The sequence below is a fragment of the Rhyacophila brunnea genome, unplaced genomic scaffold, assembly GCF_057557595.1.
Source record: "Rhyacophila brunnea isolate RB1 unplaced genomic scaffold, BYU_Rbru_1.0 scaffold_1, whole genome shotgun sequence".
NCBI classification, from domain to species: domain Eukaryota; kingdom Metazoa; phylum Arthropoda; class Insecta; order Trichoptera; family Rhyacophilidae; genus Rhyacophila; species Rhyacophila brunnea.
Genome location: NW_028232751.1, coordinates 28706613 through 28722257, shown reverse-complemented (window position 1 = coordinate 28722257; position 15645 = coordinate 28706613). Strand labels below are relative to the sequence as shown.

The window sequence follows — 15645 nt, the reverse complement described above, 5'->3', positions numbered from 1 at the left end:
TGCTATGAAACACTGATCGAAACCCCTTTGATGGCCAACTAACATGCGACCCTTCGCCATATTTGATAATAATATAATTATTAGTCTTTTTTATTAGTCAGGAAACACACTAAAAATAATTATAATAATTACAAGATAAAAAGAACTTTTTATATACCACGTTTTTAAATTTTCTGTTGAATCATATAAATTTGACAATTCTATGTATTAATAAAAACTTTTTATTGTACTTGATAGAAATACTGAATAAATAGGTATATCATAGAATACAGAAATGTCATTTTGACATTTCATATTGATTTCCATAATAACGCACGTATATATTAATAATTTAGTTACTAGGACCCACTTAGTGATTAGTAAATATTACTTTTATCGATTTTTTTCCGAAACATACAAAACAGAATTAACTGAAAATGATGGCCAAAAGTATTAAAAGAATGCATTGTCGTCATGTTCCGATATATTCTAAAAGTTTCAAATGTTTAGCTAGTCGGGAAGTTAGTTAAAAATCTTGGACAAACAAGAAAAATTTTGTACTGCACAAGAAAAAAATCTGTACCGGACAAACAAGAATACGAGCTAATAAAAACGTGGTAAAATAGAATCTTGCCTCAGCAATAGCGCCGCAAGCGACTTTTTCACTATTAGAGAAAATTTCTGGTGTGTTTATCTCACTAAATCGCCAGGCCGGCCCCCAGGCTAGAGCCCTGTCATGCCCCAGAGTATAGAAATTTGAGATTGAGCAAGTGGCTAATTTATTTCTAATAAAAACAAATATCTGTAAATACAATTTCCACATGATCTTCTTAGGATCGTACAAAAAAATATTTTTAATTCCTAGATGGCGTCCGTATGTCTCAAAATTTTTGTTGCTTTCGTACTTGCATTAATTGCTAATATAATATATTATATTGTATTCAATGAATATATTCTGTATTCTTTATTGAACATACCTAATTGAAGTAGAAAAAGCGCTTGATGAAGGCTTGTCTTCCGGCTGCGACATCGCCATGGTTGAGATAATAAATTGACTTTCATTTAGCGCCGTATTCAAGACTCCTAAACCCATTTCAGGATAGCCGATGGTTGTAGTCTGGTTAATGAAATATTACCCAAGAATCGTTATGGCCATCATTTTAAATATAGCGATATTTTCCCTAGGGTGCTAAAGTGACACCCGGTAGATTCGTAATTAGCGGAGGCGGAATCAGGAAAAACAACCTTTGTCCTCTTTGTTTGTCATTTACATGCCAAGTTTGTGTGGGTTAGCGACCCGATTATTAAGGTGTCCTCACCAACGTCTCTAGCAAAATATGACGACCGACGTTCGTAATGTCCAAATTAGAATAAATGGGGCCCCTCTAATCGCTCGGCCAGATCGTCTGCGTCATAGAAATATATTTTTGAATCTGTTGGAAAATGTGGAGGGAAATAATATAAAAGTTTATATTCTTGTCAGACTTTACCTCACTCAGCAATGGCCAACGACTGCTTGAAACACCACCGTATACCATTATGGTACCATGTAACAGTTCACAATATTATAAATGCCTGACAACAGTATTTTAATACAAGACATTCTCAAATCTTAAAAATTTAGGAGCTTCTCATTAACAACGCCTCGTGATATATACAGAGTATGACTTGGTGTGCTATGGGGTTGGTTTGAATGATGGGTCATTTCATATTATTTAGTTTAAATTTGTACTCATTAAGTTGTTTAAAAGTTTCATTTTTATTTTGGCTGGTATCTAATTTTCCCTGAAAGAAGCAGAAGACTAGTGTCACAGAAGATGGCATTCCAGGATGGTCGTGATCTTCAGACATCAGGAAATGACCCAGATGAGAAACCGAGGTATGTACTTATAATTTTAACACTACCAACGCAAACGAGCTCGAGTATGTACGTACATCACAAGTTGGTTTCTGAACCGTTGCCTGTTTTGTTATTTATGATTGACTTATTCGACGGTTCACGACGGACGACGTGAATCTGGAAATCGTCGAGACTGTTCATATCAGTGACGTCCCTAGATAAAATGCCGCCCCTGGGCAGCGCTAAAATGCCGTCCCATTTTTTATACAGTATTTTCATCATCCTTTCATGAGTCCAATATCTAATAAATGTGTTGTATGCATACATTACTGACAAAATAGCATACTGTAACAACTATTCGCAAATCTGCACGTGTCGTTTCTGGTCACCAAGGACGTCGAAGGGAAACGGAAGTAAACTAGATAGATATCGCGAACCCGACAAAACCAGTGAGCTGAATTTTTTAATGGAAAGGTATTTTCGTTATTACTAAGTTTAGGTAGTTATTTCTATATATGTATTCCAAATGATTCTCCTCAATTTGCCGCCCTTCGAGTAACTGCCGCCCCCAAGCGACGCTCAATCTGCCTACCCCCGCGGGACGTCACTGGTTCATATAATATGGCCACATTTTCAATTTAAAACTATATAGGTACACCTATTTATTTTTCTTTATTATATTTGATGCACATTCACTGGATTACTTCTTCTCGGCTATTATTTTTAGTAATCTGACCAATCATATAAAATCATTCAAATTATGATACACATACTTATTCATTTTATTTCAGAGTATACTGTGCATATTATACCTTGTCAGAGACGCAGGCGAAAAGGGCTGATTTTGATTTGAATAGGGATTAAAATTAATAATATGGTTGTAGATAAATAACAATGATTGCAACCGTTATAGTATGTAGGTAGGTGTTGTTAGTATCTTTTCCGACTTGTGTCTCTGGATCTGGTTGCAGTGAAATTATAAACAATTTTTCCAATAAAATAATGCCTTAAAATTGTCATTACCTAAAACCAATTCTTCATAGCCAGCCAGTGAATTTTTGTACACTTGAGTTTCTGAATCGTTGGCTAAATAATAAACCACACAATTTGAGAATCTCTGAATTAAAAGTAGGTATGGATAGAGGCCACGATCGTTTAGGCGTTTAATGGATTGCTTGGTGATGTACGGATTCTCGGATCCTTGGATCTTGCTGTGATCCCTTATTACTTGTAACTTTGATTTTTTTTAATGCGTAGACTATTATTTATCCAATGAATAGCTTGTTAGTCATTAAATGTATGAGTATGATAATATTAGCCTCTTTGGTGTGATACTCTGATAGAATCACCTCTGCGCGAAGTGTGTTTTGAATTAACTATCAAGCAGGCGGGCACACAAGAGTGAAGGAGAGTTTCGGGTCCAGATCCCCCCCCCCAGAAACGAAAAAAATACAAATAATTTAGGAAAATCGAATATTAATTCTTCTCTTTTGTCTGGACCTCTTGACTGAGGATCGTGACCCAGATGACTTTGCTATCGGTCAGCATTATGAACCGGTTGGCATCTCTTTTTTCGGCATTCTATGACACGCAAGGTATGTGGCCACTAGAATACAGGTAGTGCTCATAAATTGGTGCAACTATCTTTGGCAGCCTATGTTACATTTAAGATTCCGATGCGGCATGTCTAAAAGACGAGACAGTGCGGATGAAACAAGTCTAATAATAATTATTATAACCGTTATAGGTACCACGCGCACTCGATAACCATCTGCGGATGCGACAGCCATGGCCCCCACAAGGGGGGGGGGGCTGACAGGGCTCTAGCCTAGGGGCCCGGCGTGACGAGCCGACCAGATAAGTGAGATAAACACAGATCACAAATTTGCTCTAATATTAAAAAAAAGTCGCCTGCGGTGCTATTTTACTTAAATGATATTAATAATAAAACTATTTGGTTATACGATGCAATTTTTTACTGTGTGCCGATACTTGACAACTCTATACTTAATTCAAATGGATGTATTCGTAGGTACATATTAAAAATATAAAAATCTCGCTAGAAATACAATATTTGGATAACGCTACTCAATTTCAATTTCAATTTATTTATTTATTTTACATATTGTGGACATTACAAATTATAAGTTTAAGACGTTCACAACATGACATTTAGAAACAAAGAAATATTATTAAAACAGTTTTATGTACTGTATAAATGTGTAAATACAAAAAATATTAAGTATATAGGTACAAGAAAGTACACCGGATGAGTTAAGCAGACCCTATTTTAAGAATTTAAAAAACAACGTCCACCTAAATTCACCCTCACGTAAGTGGAATATATCAATATCCGAAGCGATTTCATTATACTTGGTTATTGCCCTCCCAATTGGCATTACTAATGGCAGGTTGGTTCTGCACCGTGGGAGAACAAACAACGGATGCCCTCGATTCCTAAAGTAATTATCAGAGACACACAAGCCAACACCACCAAGAATGGCAGAGTTCACATTTAAGCCGCATATAAGTCTATAAGTCTAAGTCTACTGCGACGTGTCAGACTGGCTTTACCCTTAGAGATATGTAGAGGGCCCGCTAATCATCCTAGCCAGGGGGCCCGCTTCAGGATGTGGGGGCCATGGCGACAACTCATAGTTTTATTACTCGTAGGTGAACACCATATTATATCCACATGTCAGATATTTCGCTAGACTCAAAGGGGTGAAGTATCTTGCTATGAGGAATATACCTACCTGGAAAATGCTGTACCAATTAATCGGTTGAAGCAACGAGAAGCAATACGTACCTAATAAGTGGGGCAAATATGGAAGTCAGTGGCACCGTCCTGTTGAATTTTCTTAACCCCACCCCCAGTCCATGCCGGGTGCTTAGATGTAGAATATGGACACCATGCGGCGCCTCCAAGAATCCCTGACACTCATCAGTTGCGCTTTTTTTAGTGATGTACCTACATACCTGTAGCTTCGCAGTATACTATTTTGTGGCGTTTCAGTACGCATGAATCTAGATAGCTCGAAGTAAATCTAGACCAGCGCATCTATTCTATACACAAGACTGCTATCGGCAGCTATCGAGGGTAGATATTTTTGTATTGAAGTATTATAATTTTTACAATAAATTAGTTGTACCTACCTAATATCGTTACAATAAGACGTGCTATGTTTTAACAGCACCTCTATTTGTTGTGCTAACTTTTAGAGCGAGAAAGATGGTTTTGAATGTTTGGACGGCTAACTTATTGTAACAATTATAATACTTCAACACAAAATATGATAAACTACCCTCGATAACCGCCGATAGCAGTCTTGTGTATGGAATAGATGCGCAGGTTAAGATTTTTCTGAAGTGTATATATGACATAGCTATGGCAGACCCAAAGTCCCATCTTCGCCATCAATGTGAAGATATGCTGCATGGTCTGCTCTTATTTTTTCGTTCTTGACAGAGTGATATCACCACATACTTAGCACCTGCCGAGCCGCTAGAATCTTTTTCCAAAGCTGTGAGTAAGATGTCATTACTCGCTAACGTAAGTAAGTCAGCATTGTCAGAATTCTAGCGTTGAACAGGTATTTTTTTTTCTGACCGAACACAACTGGAGTCCAGATATTCAGTGACGTCCCTAGACAAAATCCCGCCCCTGGGCAATGCCAAAATAACGCTCCCATTTTTTCTACAGTATATTTTATCATCCGTGCACGTGTCGTTTCTGGTCACCACGGACGTAGAAGGGTAACGGAAGTAAACTATAAATCGCGAACGCGACAAAAAATACAGCCCTGTTAAACCTTTTATGTTAATCAACACATTTTGTTTCCAACCAATGAGCTGATTTATTTTTATGGAAAAATATTTTCGTTATTAGGTATTTATTAAGTGTAAGTAGCTAGTTTTATATATACTAAATGATTCTCTTCGGTTTGCCCCCCTTCGAGTAACTGCCACCCCCAAGTGACACTTAATATGTCTACCCCCACGGGACGTCACTGCAGATATTTCACATTGATTAAGGCTGTATCTCAGTTGAGGCATGGCCTAAAAAGATCGTGGCTAGGCGATGCGCGGATTGCGGGTCGCGGGTGCAAATGACGCATGCCGAACGAAATATAATTTGTCATATAAATCCAACATGCGTCCATTTAATGTTCTGTTTAATTGTTCTATTAGTAACAATAATAATATATCCATTGACATGTTTTTTTTTCAAGTAAATGGGTGACGTTTTTAGTCATCTTTACACGATTTAAGAATTAATACCGCTGTCGCCATCACGAAACAAATTGACGTATTCACACCTCGACGTTCGCTTTCCGAATGTCAGCGATTCCAAAATTTTGTCGCGCCTATAATTGAAAATTATTTTCCATTTCACTGATGTATCGTCTTAACATCGTTCCCATATTTGGAATATTTAAATGCTGATTGAAGATGACAATGTATTAAAATATTTGCAATGTTTTAACCATTATTTTCAATGAAATATAAAGTATTTTGTTTCAATATGTTTTTATGTTTTTGTTTGTTTTTCGCCAATAGATAGGTAAGTATACCTACCTACCTAATAATAGCGTAAATACATAATATCAATCAAAAAATACCTACACTAGGTAAAATAATAATTAATTAATAAGACAGTACCTAGTGATAAATACATCCAACCCCCGCAGTGTGACAAGATTGATAAGAAATTCGGACTATTTTTAATGTACTTACCTATAACGAAGTAAATATGTACGGTGAAATGGGGTGAGATTAGACCAATGATATGTTTGCACCTTATAATTGATTTTTGTTCAAATTATGTTGGATAGTGAACTAAAAACGCTATGTATTAGACACATAACAGATTAATAAATATAATCAGATAGACTATACACCAGTCCACTACATTTTGAAGCAGGTGTTTGAATGTGTGAGTGTCCTACGAAAATGAAACACACATTGACATTGAGACGTATAATAGTGTGTGTTGCAACTTTCAAATACACCAATATTAAATGAGCGTCATTGCATAAACCAAGAACAGTTGTCAGAACGAAGGAAACGCTTAAAATGACGTATTCTTCGCACGTGTTTAAGGTTATCACATATTCTTCCACACTCGAGATCGGTTGCCTGTTACTCCATACCTGTTAGGTATTTCAGTTCCCCTTAATTTAATGCTCCTTGAAGTTCCCTGATCATGATTATTGTTTTTCAAGAAGTATACGACGCAATCGCAAATAATTCGTCAAAAGATTTATAACGCCGGCTCAAAACAGTTCAAACTAATACAATTATTAAATCATATCGAAATCTTTAAAAATATGCCTATTTCTCACAAGTGCAGTATTTTTTTATCCGATTAAATCAGATCATTCCGATTAGGTATGTCCGATCCTAAGTAGATCATATTATGGGCCTCCGCATAGTGGAGATTTGTATTAATTTTTTTTTTTACGAGAAATTGATGTTAGCTGATTGCAAAACTATTAGGCCCATGCACATATTGAAAACAATATGTGTATTTGTCAGACTCAGGATTCGAACCTGGAACCCACCACATTATCAGCCGACGCGCAGGTAGGTATAATACTATGACAAGATATTAAAAGTATTCACCGAAAAAATACTATCATTATTTTTTTCGATGTTTTCTTAGACATTTAGGTAGGTACTATTATTTTATATCCTATTCTGTAGTTTAAAAAAATACATTTGACGACCATGGTTAATTTATTAAGCGAGATTCAATTGTATGTTTTTGTTGTTTGTAACGTTTTATAATTATTAGTAATGTTATAAATTTTAATTGTAATGATATAGGTAGATACCTATAACTTTATATTCTAATACATACATTTAATCAGCTACTTATATTAATATACCTAATTGGGTACTGTTCGGTTATCAGGAATACAGCGGAAAACACATTTTGAAAATAGCCGATATACTGGATTATTTGTTAGTTTAGGTTAGGTTAGGTTCGGTTAGGTTAGGTTAGGTTAGGTTAACCTAACAAATAATCCAGTTTATCGGCTATTTTCAAAATGTGTTTTCCGCTGTATTCCGCTGTAACCGAACAGTACCCCCCTAATTGTAATATAAGTGAAAATCGTGTATGCGTAAATAGATAGATAACCGACAGTAATTTAGGATGACTTCAAAATATCGATTTGATAGTTTAGTTTAGAGTCAAGTTAAAGCGTCGATGTAAATGTATTAAAAAAAAAAAACAAATAAATATGAACATTATCAAATTGTAACTTTTCCTGGTGCCGTTTTGGTATTGTTAACCAACAGGCTGGAAATCATCAGCAAGCCACTGAGTATGTATGTATATACTAATGTCGTCGGAATACGATGAATGTACCTATGCATTTATTTTCCCGTTTATGCATTTAGTTTATTTTTTGTTGGTGGTTGAACTTTGTGATTACCTACATACTGAAATTATTAAGTATCTATATAAAGTATTTTAGATAAAGTACCTACTGTTTACCTCAGGATATGTAGGTATATACCTACATATTATCTCTTTGGAGTTATATTTATTATAATAATTATATTAAGTAAGTACTTATGTGCATTTTTATGAAAAAGTTAAAAGTACCTAGATAATAATATTATGCAATGCAAAGTTCTGTAGAGATTAAATATTTTTAGCAGTAAATAATTAATTGTACGAACTATTGACCAATTTAGGGGGATTGTGCTTTTGAATTTGGATCCGCGGAATAAATAAATGATAGGCTGGGAGCTTTAATAGCCGAGCTTTTGAGCTAATATGGCTCATCTGAGAAGACTTACGACTCCGCCCATCCTGCCCGTCCGCCATTCGCGAGCTGCCTCTCCCCGCCCTGGATACGGATCCTCGCCGTCCAGCATCATTATATAGACGCTCTTTTCTTCCGAGCGAGACGAACGACAGCCAGTCGAAGGCGACCGATATTTTTATATACGGGATAGTACTATTAAAAATCCCGCAGATTGTGTATGCTCAGCGGTTTATAAACTCGCCGTGGCTACTTCAATGTTTATATTTGTTTACGGATAAGTCCGTTTTTGTAATTAAATAATTATTCAGAGTGCGAGAGATTCGGTCGACCGAATGTAAATGTTTATAATTCGGTTCCACGCTAACAATGCATATTCGTGTCGGATAGAGAGCTTCTGAACCCCTTCGACGTGTGCTTTTATTTACAATTTGCCGCGTCATCGTTTAATCCGATATGATGAAGAACGAGGAACATTCGACTGGCGGTGGGCTACCCGCCCGCGTGACGGACGCCGATTCTATCAAGAAGGGCGCTTCGGGGACGCGGCGACATGAAAAACCACCCTTATCCTACATAGCTCTTATAGTCATGGCTATACAAAACTCTCCTACCAAGCGACTGACGCTGAGTGAAATATACACGTTTCTGCAGCAGAAATTTCAATTTTTTAGGGGAACCTACCAAGGGTGGAAAAACTCCGTCAGACACAACCTTTCCTTGAATGAATGTTTCATAAAGTTACCGAAAGGATTAGGCAGGCCAGGAAAAGGTCACTTTTGGACGATAGATCCTGGTTCAGAGTTCATGTTCGAAGAAGGTTCATACAGACGAAGACCGCGCGGATTTCGACGAAAATGTCAATCGCTGAAACCGCAGTATGGAAGTACCGGCGGGTATTTTGGAAATCCTTTGCCGAACTCTCCAACAATGTTAACCTCCATTCCCCCGCAGGGACCTTTGTATGAGATCAATCATCAGCCGGCTCCGCAAGAATATCAGGCCTGCTCTTATCCTACGCAACAAAACCAAATAATGCATTATTTGCCTAGCTCGGCGTATGATTACGGAAGTGCATCTTCTACGATGGGGATTTATGGACAAGTTTGCGATCGCGAGTGGGTTGGCGGGTGCTCCGTGCCCACCTACATGAAGCCTCCGCTGAGCCCCCTGCTGGAACAGGCTCAGCCTCAGCGAGGGACTACGCCACCTCACCCCCACTCCCAAGGACACCTAGACGTATATTCTGACTATCACTACAATATGGCTAGTGATCAAGGTAATACATACTATTATTTATTATTTATAGTACTTACCTACTTACCTAGTAGATGATTACGTACCACGACAATATTGACCACGTAGACAATTGCACACATATACCTACCTACTAAGATTATTACTCTTTGCAATATTGAAGAAAATTAATAATTTGGTAGTTTGGTAGGTACGTAGACAGTCCATAATAATAATAATAATAATAATAATAACAATAATAGTGATGTAGTAGGTAGGTACCTAGGTATTTAATTTTGTTCGACAGAAATAACGTTTCATAATCATAAAGTATTTGGATGTCTCTTGTAGAATATTTAATATTTGAGACATATTTATTTTTGGTAAGCACCTAAACGACTTTCTATATGTATCTATGTAAATAATAAGTTTCAATATTAATTTTATTATTTCATTGACTCAGTGGAATCTAAAATAGAAAAAATATCTAGATATCTATGTGCTTATCTTTTCAATTTGTACCATTTTTAGTGAGTTTTGGATATTTAGATCATATTAACATATTTTGTAAAATTACATAGGTATTTTCTCTCTTTACACTAATCGAGTTTTCTTTATTATCCAGGGTAACATTACGCAATTAAATGTATATTTTAAAATAGTAAAAATAACATAATAAAAATACTTACCTAACTTTCGTTTTCCCGCCTGCGCTTAATAAAATTGTCTTACGCGGTTAATTATTTCCCGTTGACCTGCGATTATGACAGAATGAAAATATTATGAAATAATTAATATCCATGAATCACAAGCCTACATAGTCTGTTATGTATTTGCATACATTTTGTATTAAATTTATCTGACACTGTGTAAAACATAAATTAACTAATTTAAAATACTGTTAAACTATTAATTAAATTAAACTAAGCTACCAAAAAGCTTACATGTTAAAATCAAAAACATCTATTTATTTGTTATACCTACATATTATTATATGTATAATAAATGTTTTATCAATTTTTGATTTATTCGTATATGAGTACAATATTTTTCCATTAAGGTTAAGTATTAAAAATACGCATTCATTTATATCACATATTTCGTAATGTCGTCTTATTAAAAAAATGTGTGAATTGCGTGAGAATTCTCTGAATTAGGTATATACTTTGTGTTGGTATATACCTACCATTGAGGAAAGGTGGAGGTAGGCCGTTAAGATCCGACATAAATAGCGTACATTAAATTGCTGCCTAAACCAAACCATACGATTTAGGTATGCTATGGGCGATTAGATAAAAATAGTGAACACTTTTTCAGTCATACTTAGGTATTTGTTTTCGTTGAATTAAGAATGCATGTTTATTACAGTTGGTGTTGGTTAGTTTTTTAAAATTCATAAACCCTGCCTAACCGAACCATAATGGATAAAAAATATTCTTCTATACCTATAAAAAATGTAAAACTATGTATGATTTAATTGTATAAATTTAGATATTTTAGAGATAGACTACTATTTCTGACTATTACCTATTATGGGTTGGTACACGCAGGATTTAATTCATTTTAAAAACTAACCAACACTGTCTGCACATTATACCTAGTCTTAGTTTAATGAAAACAAATACGTTTGACTGACAAAGTTGAGTGTACGCTAGTTATGTCGGATGTTAATAGCTTACCTCCATCCTTCGCCAGTGAATTGCCTACAGAATCGAAATCAGAAACATTAGGCAGATAAATAGAATTCTCCGTAAAAAATAATTAGATAAGTACATTATGCATATACATATATTTAGATATACGATCTAGAAAATAATATGTTGTTCGAGTTCATAATGATAATTGAAATATCGATTATATTATAAATTAACTAAAACATAATGTATGCATGGGATTTGACCTGGTTAGGGAATCCAATCCCGAGCCAAAATTCTGATCCCGGGATTTCGAGATTACAATTTGACAATCCCGGGATCCCGGGACTGGTCCCGGGATTGGGATTTTTTTCCATTGTTAATATAAAATTTTTATATTTACAAATAACATTGATAAAATCGGTCAAAAATAAATCTAGTATAATTTATACTATTTAAGACATTTATTGTTAATATTGTATACGTTAAATCTTGGAAATACACAAGTTTAATGGAGTAAATAATATTATAATATAAATAATAATGTGAATTTAATATGAGATTGCTATTTCTGATAGTAAAGACATAATGAATAGATCAGCGAGATTTAAAATAATAAAGCAAATAATCATGGCGTACTTATGGCCTTTCCGCTTCATAAATCTAATTAGTCAGCCAAATATGAAACTGCCGTAAAACGTATGATATCATGGTGGAATTACTTTGTTAAAAGTGCGAAGCATTGTTTTTTTACCAATCTTTCTCATTTTTAATAATCTATGTGAAAAAATAAAATGAATCGGCAACCTACACATCAAACTTCATTCAAACTCAGTTTATTTCTAATGTAGTTATTTTGTATTAAAAGTATTTTTTTCTGTTATATTTTCCATAAAAATTGATAAAAAAAATCAATCCCGAAATCCCGGGATTATGTTTATCAATCCCGGGATTCATAGGTATCGAAAATAGCTCGGGATCCCGGGATCCCGGGATTCGGGATCCCGGGATTGGATTCCCTAGACCTGGTTGGTAGATACTCACATAATTTTGTTCATTATTCTACCGTGGGCCACACATTAATACAATAATTCTGCTGTCAATTATTACTTTTTCTCAATTTGTTTGCTGGCTCAGTTCTAACACGCGGTCTTTATCATTGTATTGGTTGATAATCTACCTTTTAATAAGACACTTAGTAACTTAGGTAGATACTTAATTGAACTAGTGAACAACATAGTTATTGTCGCCTATCTTCCGTAGAACAGAAGTTAGGTTGGTTGCAGGGGTCGGCAGTTTGTCAAGTGAGAAGAGCCAAATTGTCAAGGAAACAGGATAACAAAGGTACCAGAGAGCCACATATTTTTAGGGGGAAAAAGTTCAAGATTTTTTATTAAAAAAAATATAGAAAGGCGTCCATGCATCGCTTTTGATAACTTTACCATATCTGGCGAATAACTACTTATTTATAATTGAATGCATGATTGTAAATTTTCATCTGTTATTCTGCTTCTAAGTTTTTTTTATTTGGTTCATAGATGAGAATGTTTGTTCGCATATATGTAGCGCCAAAGATTGTGAGAATACTGAATGCTAGTTTTTTTAACGCGTCATATGTTTCAGGCAAACTATTCCATGGATCAAATACCTATTATTGTTTCTATTTTATGCAGCTGTTTTATAGCTGTCCTCTGAGGGAAATCAAATTCGATTTTTCTCTTTTGAGTTCTTCCAAGCGGATAGTCGGATCTGTGAATTTGTTGCTCCACAGTTCCTTGTTTTTCTGTTCTTCATTTTCTCTATTTCATAAACTCATAACTTATAAGGTTGCTTGAGATAAGGTGAAATAGGAGTTTATGTCTGAAGAGCCGCAAACGTATATGCAAAGAGCCGCATGCGGCTCTCGAGCCGCTTATGCCGACCCCTGGAGGGCATTACACTGGCCATAACTGCATGACGTGCTGTGATTCGATTTGTACTGGCTGGGAAATATTTTCATGTCGTATTTTTACGTATGAGCGCACTATTTATATAAGTATAGCTATGCATAGTAAGTATGTGATAAGAAATGAACTTTCTCAAAGGTACTCATAAGTACTTAAGGAAATATAAAACAGATAAAAGTACCTATTTAACAATAAAAAAAACTCAATAAAAAGTCTTTGACATAACATTGTATTTCATAATACTTTATTCGAATAGTTTGTACAATTAGGTACAAGGTACAACCAACATAGCTGTCGACTAAAATTGTAGAATTTAATATATTTTTTTTTAAGTTAATGTAAAACTGAGTTATTCCAAATCGCGGTTCATGCTTATACCTAGTCGTAAACACAAAACAGATTAAATATAAATCTAAAAGCCATCGCCATAGGGCATAGATAGACCAATGTTTTGAAGCAGGGTATTTTATTACGGTCAGGACATAAAACCCAAATATAATAAAGCATGCCGAGCGCTCTCAATATTAAATATACGTTACATTTACATGATAATCTTTAATTCATGTTATTAATATACAGACGTAACTATTAAAAATAACATATTCTTTAACACGTGTTTAAGTTTATCTCATATTTTTTCACAGTCAACATCGATAGCCTATTATACCACACTCAGTTAGATAAGCCAGTTCCCAAAAATTTTGTGCACCCTGGTCGTAAAGAAACTCAATTTTCATAAAAAAAAACTAAACAATCATTTTCAATCACAGAAAATTACTTTCGAAACATTTTTCATAAGTTTCTGATTCAAATTTTAATTACGCAACTGTCTAGCACGATATTGAAAACCATTGACAGAAATTTTTAAATACATAATTTAATTTATCAAAAAGCTCCGCGAGAAAGTTCCACGGCTTTTAAAGAATTGCAGAAATTTAATAATTGTATTTAATAAAAATATCCAAATACAGTTAACAAATTCCAAAGGTATGATAATGTTAATGATTCACGTTTACAGTTTCAAGTCAGCTTCTTAAGTAAGTGAGTTTTGACGCTTCAAGTGGTTGTAGTCCGACCTAATTTTGAAGTGTCGAAGGCACTCCACCAACATATTAAACAAATTACCAGGAGGTCCACAAATCTTATCTTACCGAGTTCCGGATGATTTTAGATTGCGTGCTCTGATTTATGCCCGTGTACAAATAATGTAGAAAATTGAAAGTTCAGAAGTTATTTTTTTTAACTTTTTAACTTCATTTACCAGACCCGTATCGCCCTAAATGCATGTTTATGGAAAAGAAAATGACATGATGTAGGTATGCACTTATGCTGACTATTATGGTATTACTACATATTATATATATTATGGCATAGTGTTTACAATATCAATATTAGGTACATACTAAAGATTTTCACGAAAATCAAAAAGTCTTTGAAATTTTATTGGCTGAAGGAAAGGACGCATTTAAAATAAATTAAAATATTTGCTGTCAAGTTTTGTATAGGTATGCGCGACTCATGATTATATAAAAGCATAAATAAGTGAGTTATTCTCCAATTAAACTAATTAATTAGTTGGTTGCAATTCATAAATTTTCAAGTTGAATTGGTATTGTATCTATACTTCATATATATATATATATTTTTTAAATATTTATATAAGATATCAGTCGTTTTATGTAAGTATTTGCTAGCCGAAATTCTACTCACCAATATTTACGAATATCACTTATATCATTTGGATTCAAGATTGAAACCAGATTAACTGAAAAAAATATGCAGTAAAACCAGTGGCGAAGGGCGAAGGTAGGCTGTTAAGATCCGACATAAATAGTGCACACTAAACTTTATCAGTCAAACGTATTTGTTTGCTATATAGGTAGTGAGACCATGGCCCCCACATCCTGAAGCCGGCCCCCAGGCTAGGATCTTTGGCGGCCCCCCTATCTATCGCTAAGGGTAAAGTCGGTGTGACTCTTTACAGTAGTGTTTTCTAAATGGTATATTCAGTAAAATTAGGGTATATTTTTAATACCTACATCCATTTGAATTATGGAGTTGTCGAGTATCGACTCACAATGAAAAATTGTATCACACAACCATATATTTTAATATAATAACAATATTGAAGTAAAATAGCGGCGCAGGCGACATTTTTCACTATTAAAGCAAATTTGTGATGTGTGTTTATGTTACGTATCTGGTCGACTCGCCACGCCGGGCCCCTTCTA

General features: G+C 34.8%; 1 protein-coding gene across 1 annotated transcript in view; it reads left to right on the top strand.

The window, feature by feature from the left end:
* Positions 1 to 9054: 9054 nt before the first annotated feature.
* Positions 9055 to 15645, top strand: part of LOC147079654 (forkhead box protein F1-B-like) — a 50773-nt gene continuing 44182 nt past the window's right edge. The window contains exon 1 of the mRNA XM_085961251.1: positions 9055 to 9877. Coding sequence (XP_085817377.1) covers positions 9055 to 9877 — 823 coding nt within the window. The remainder of the gene's footprint in view (positions 9878 to 15645) is intronic.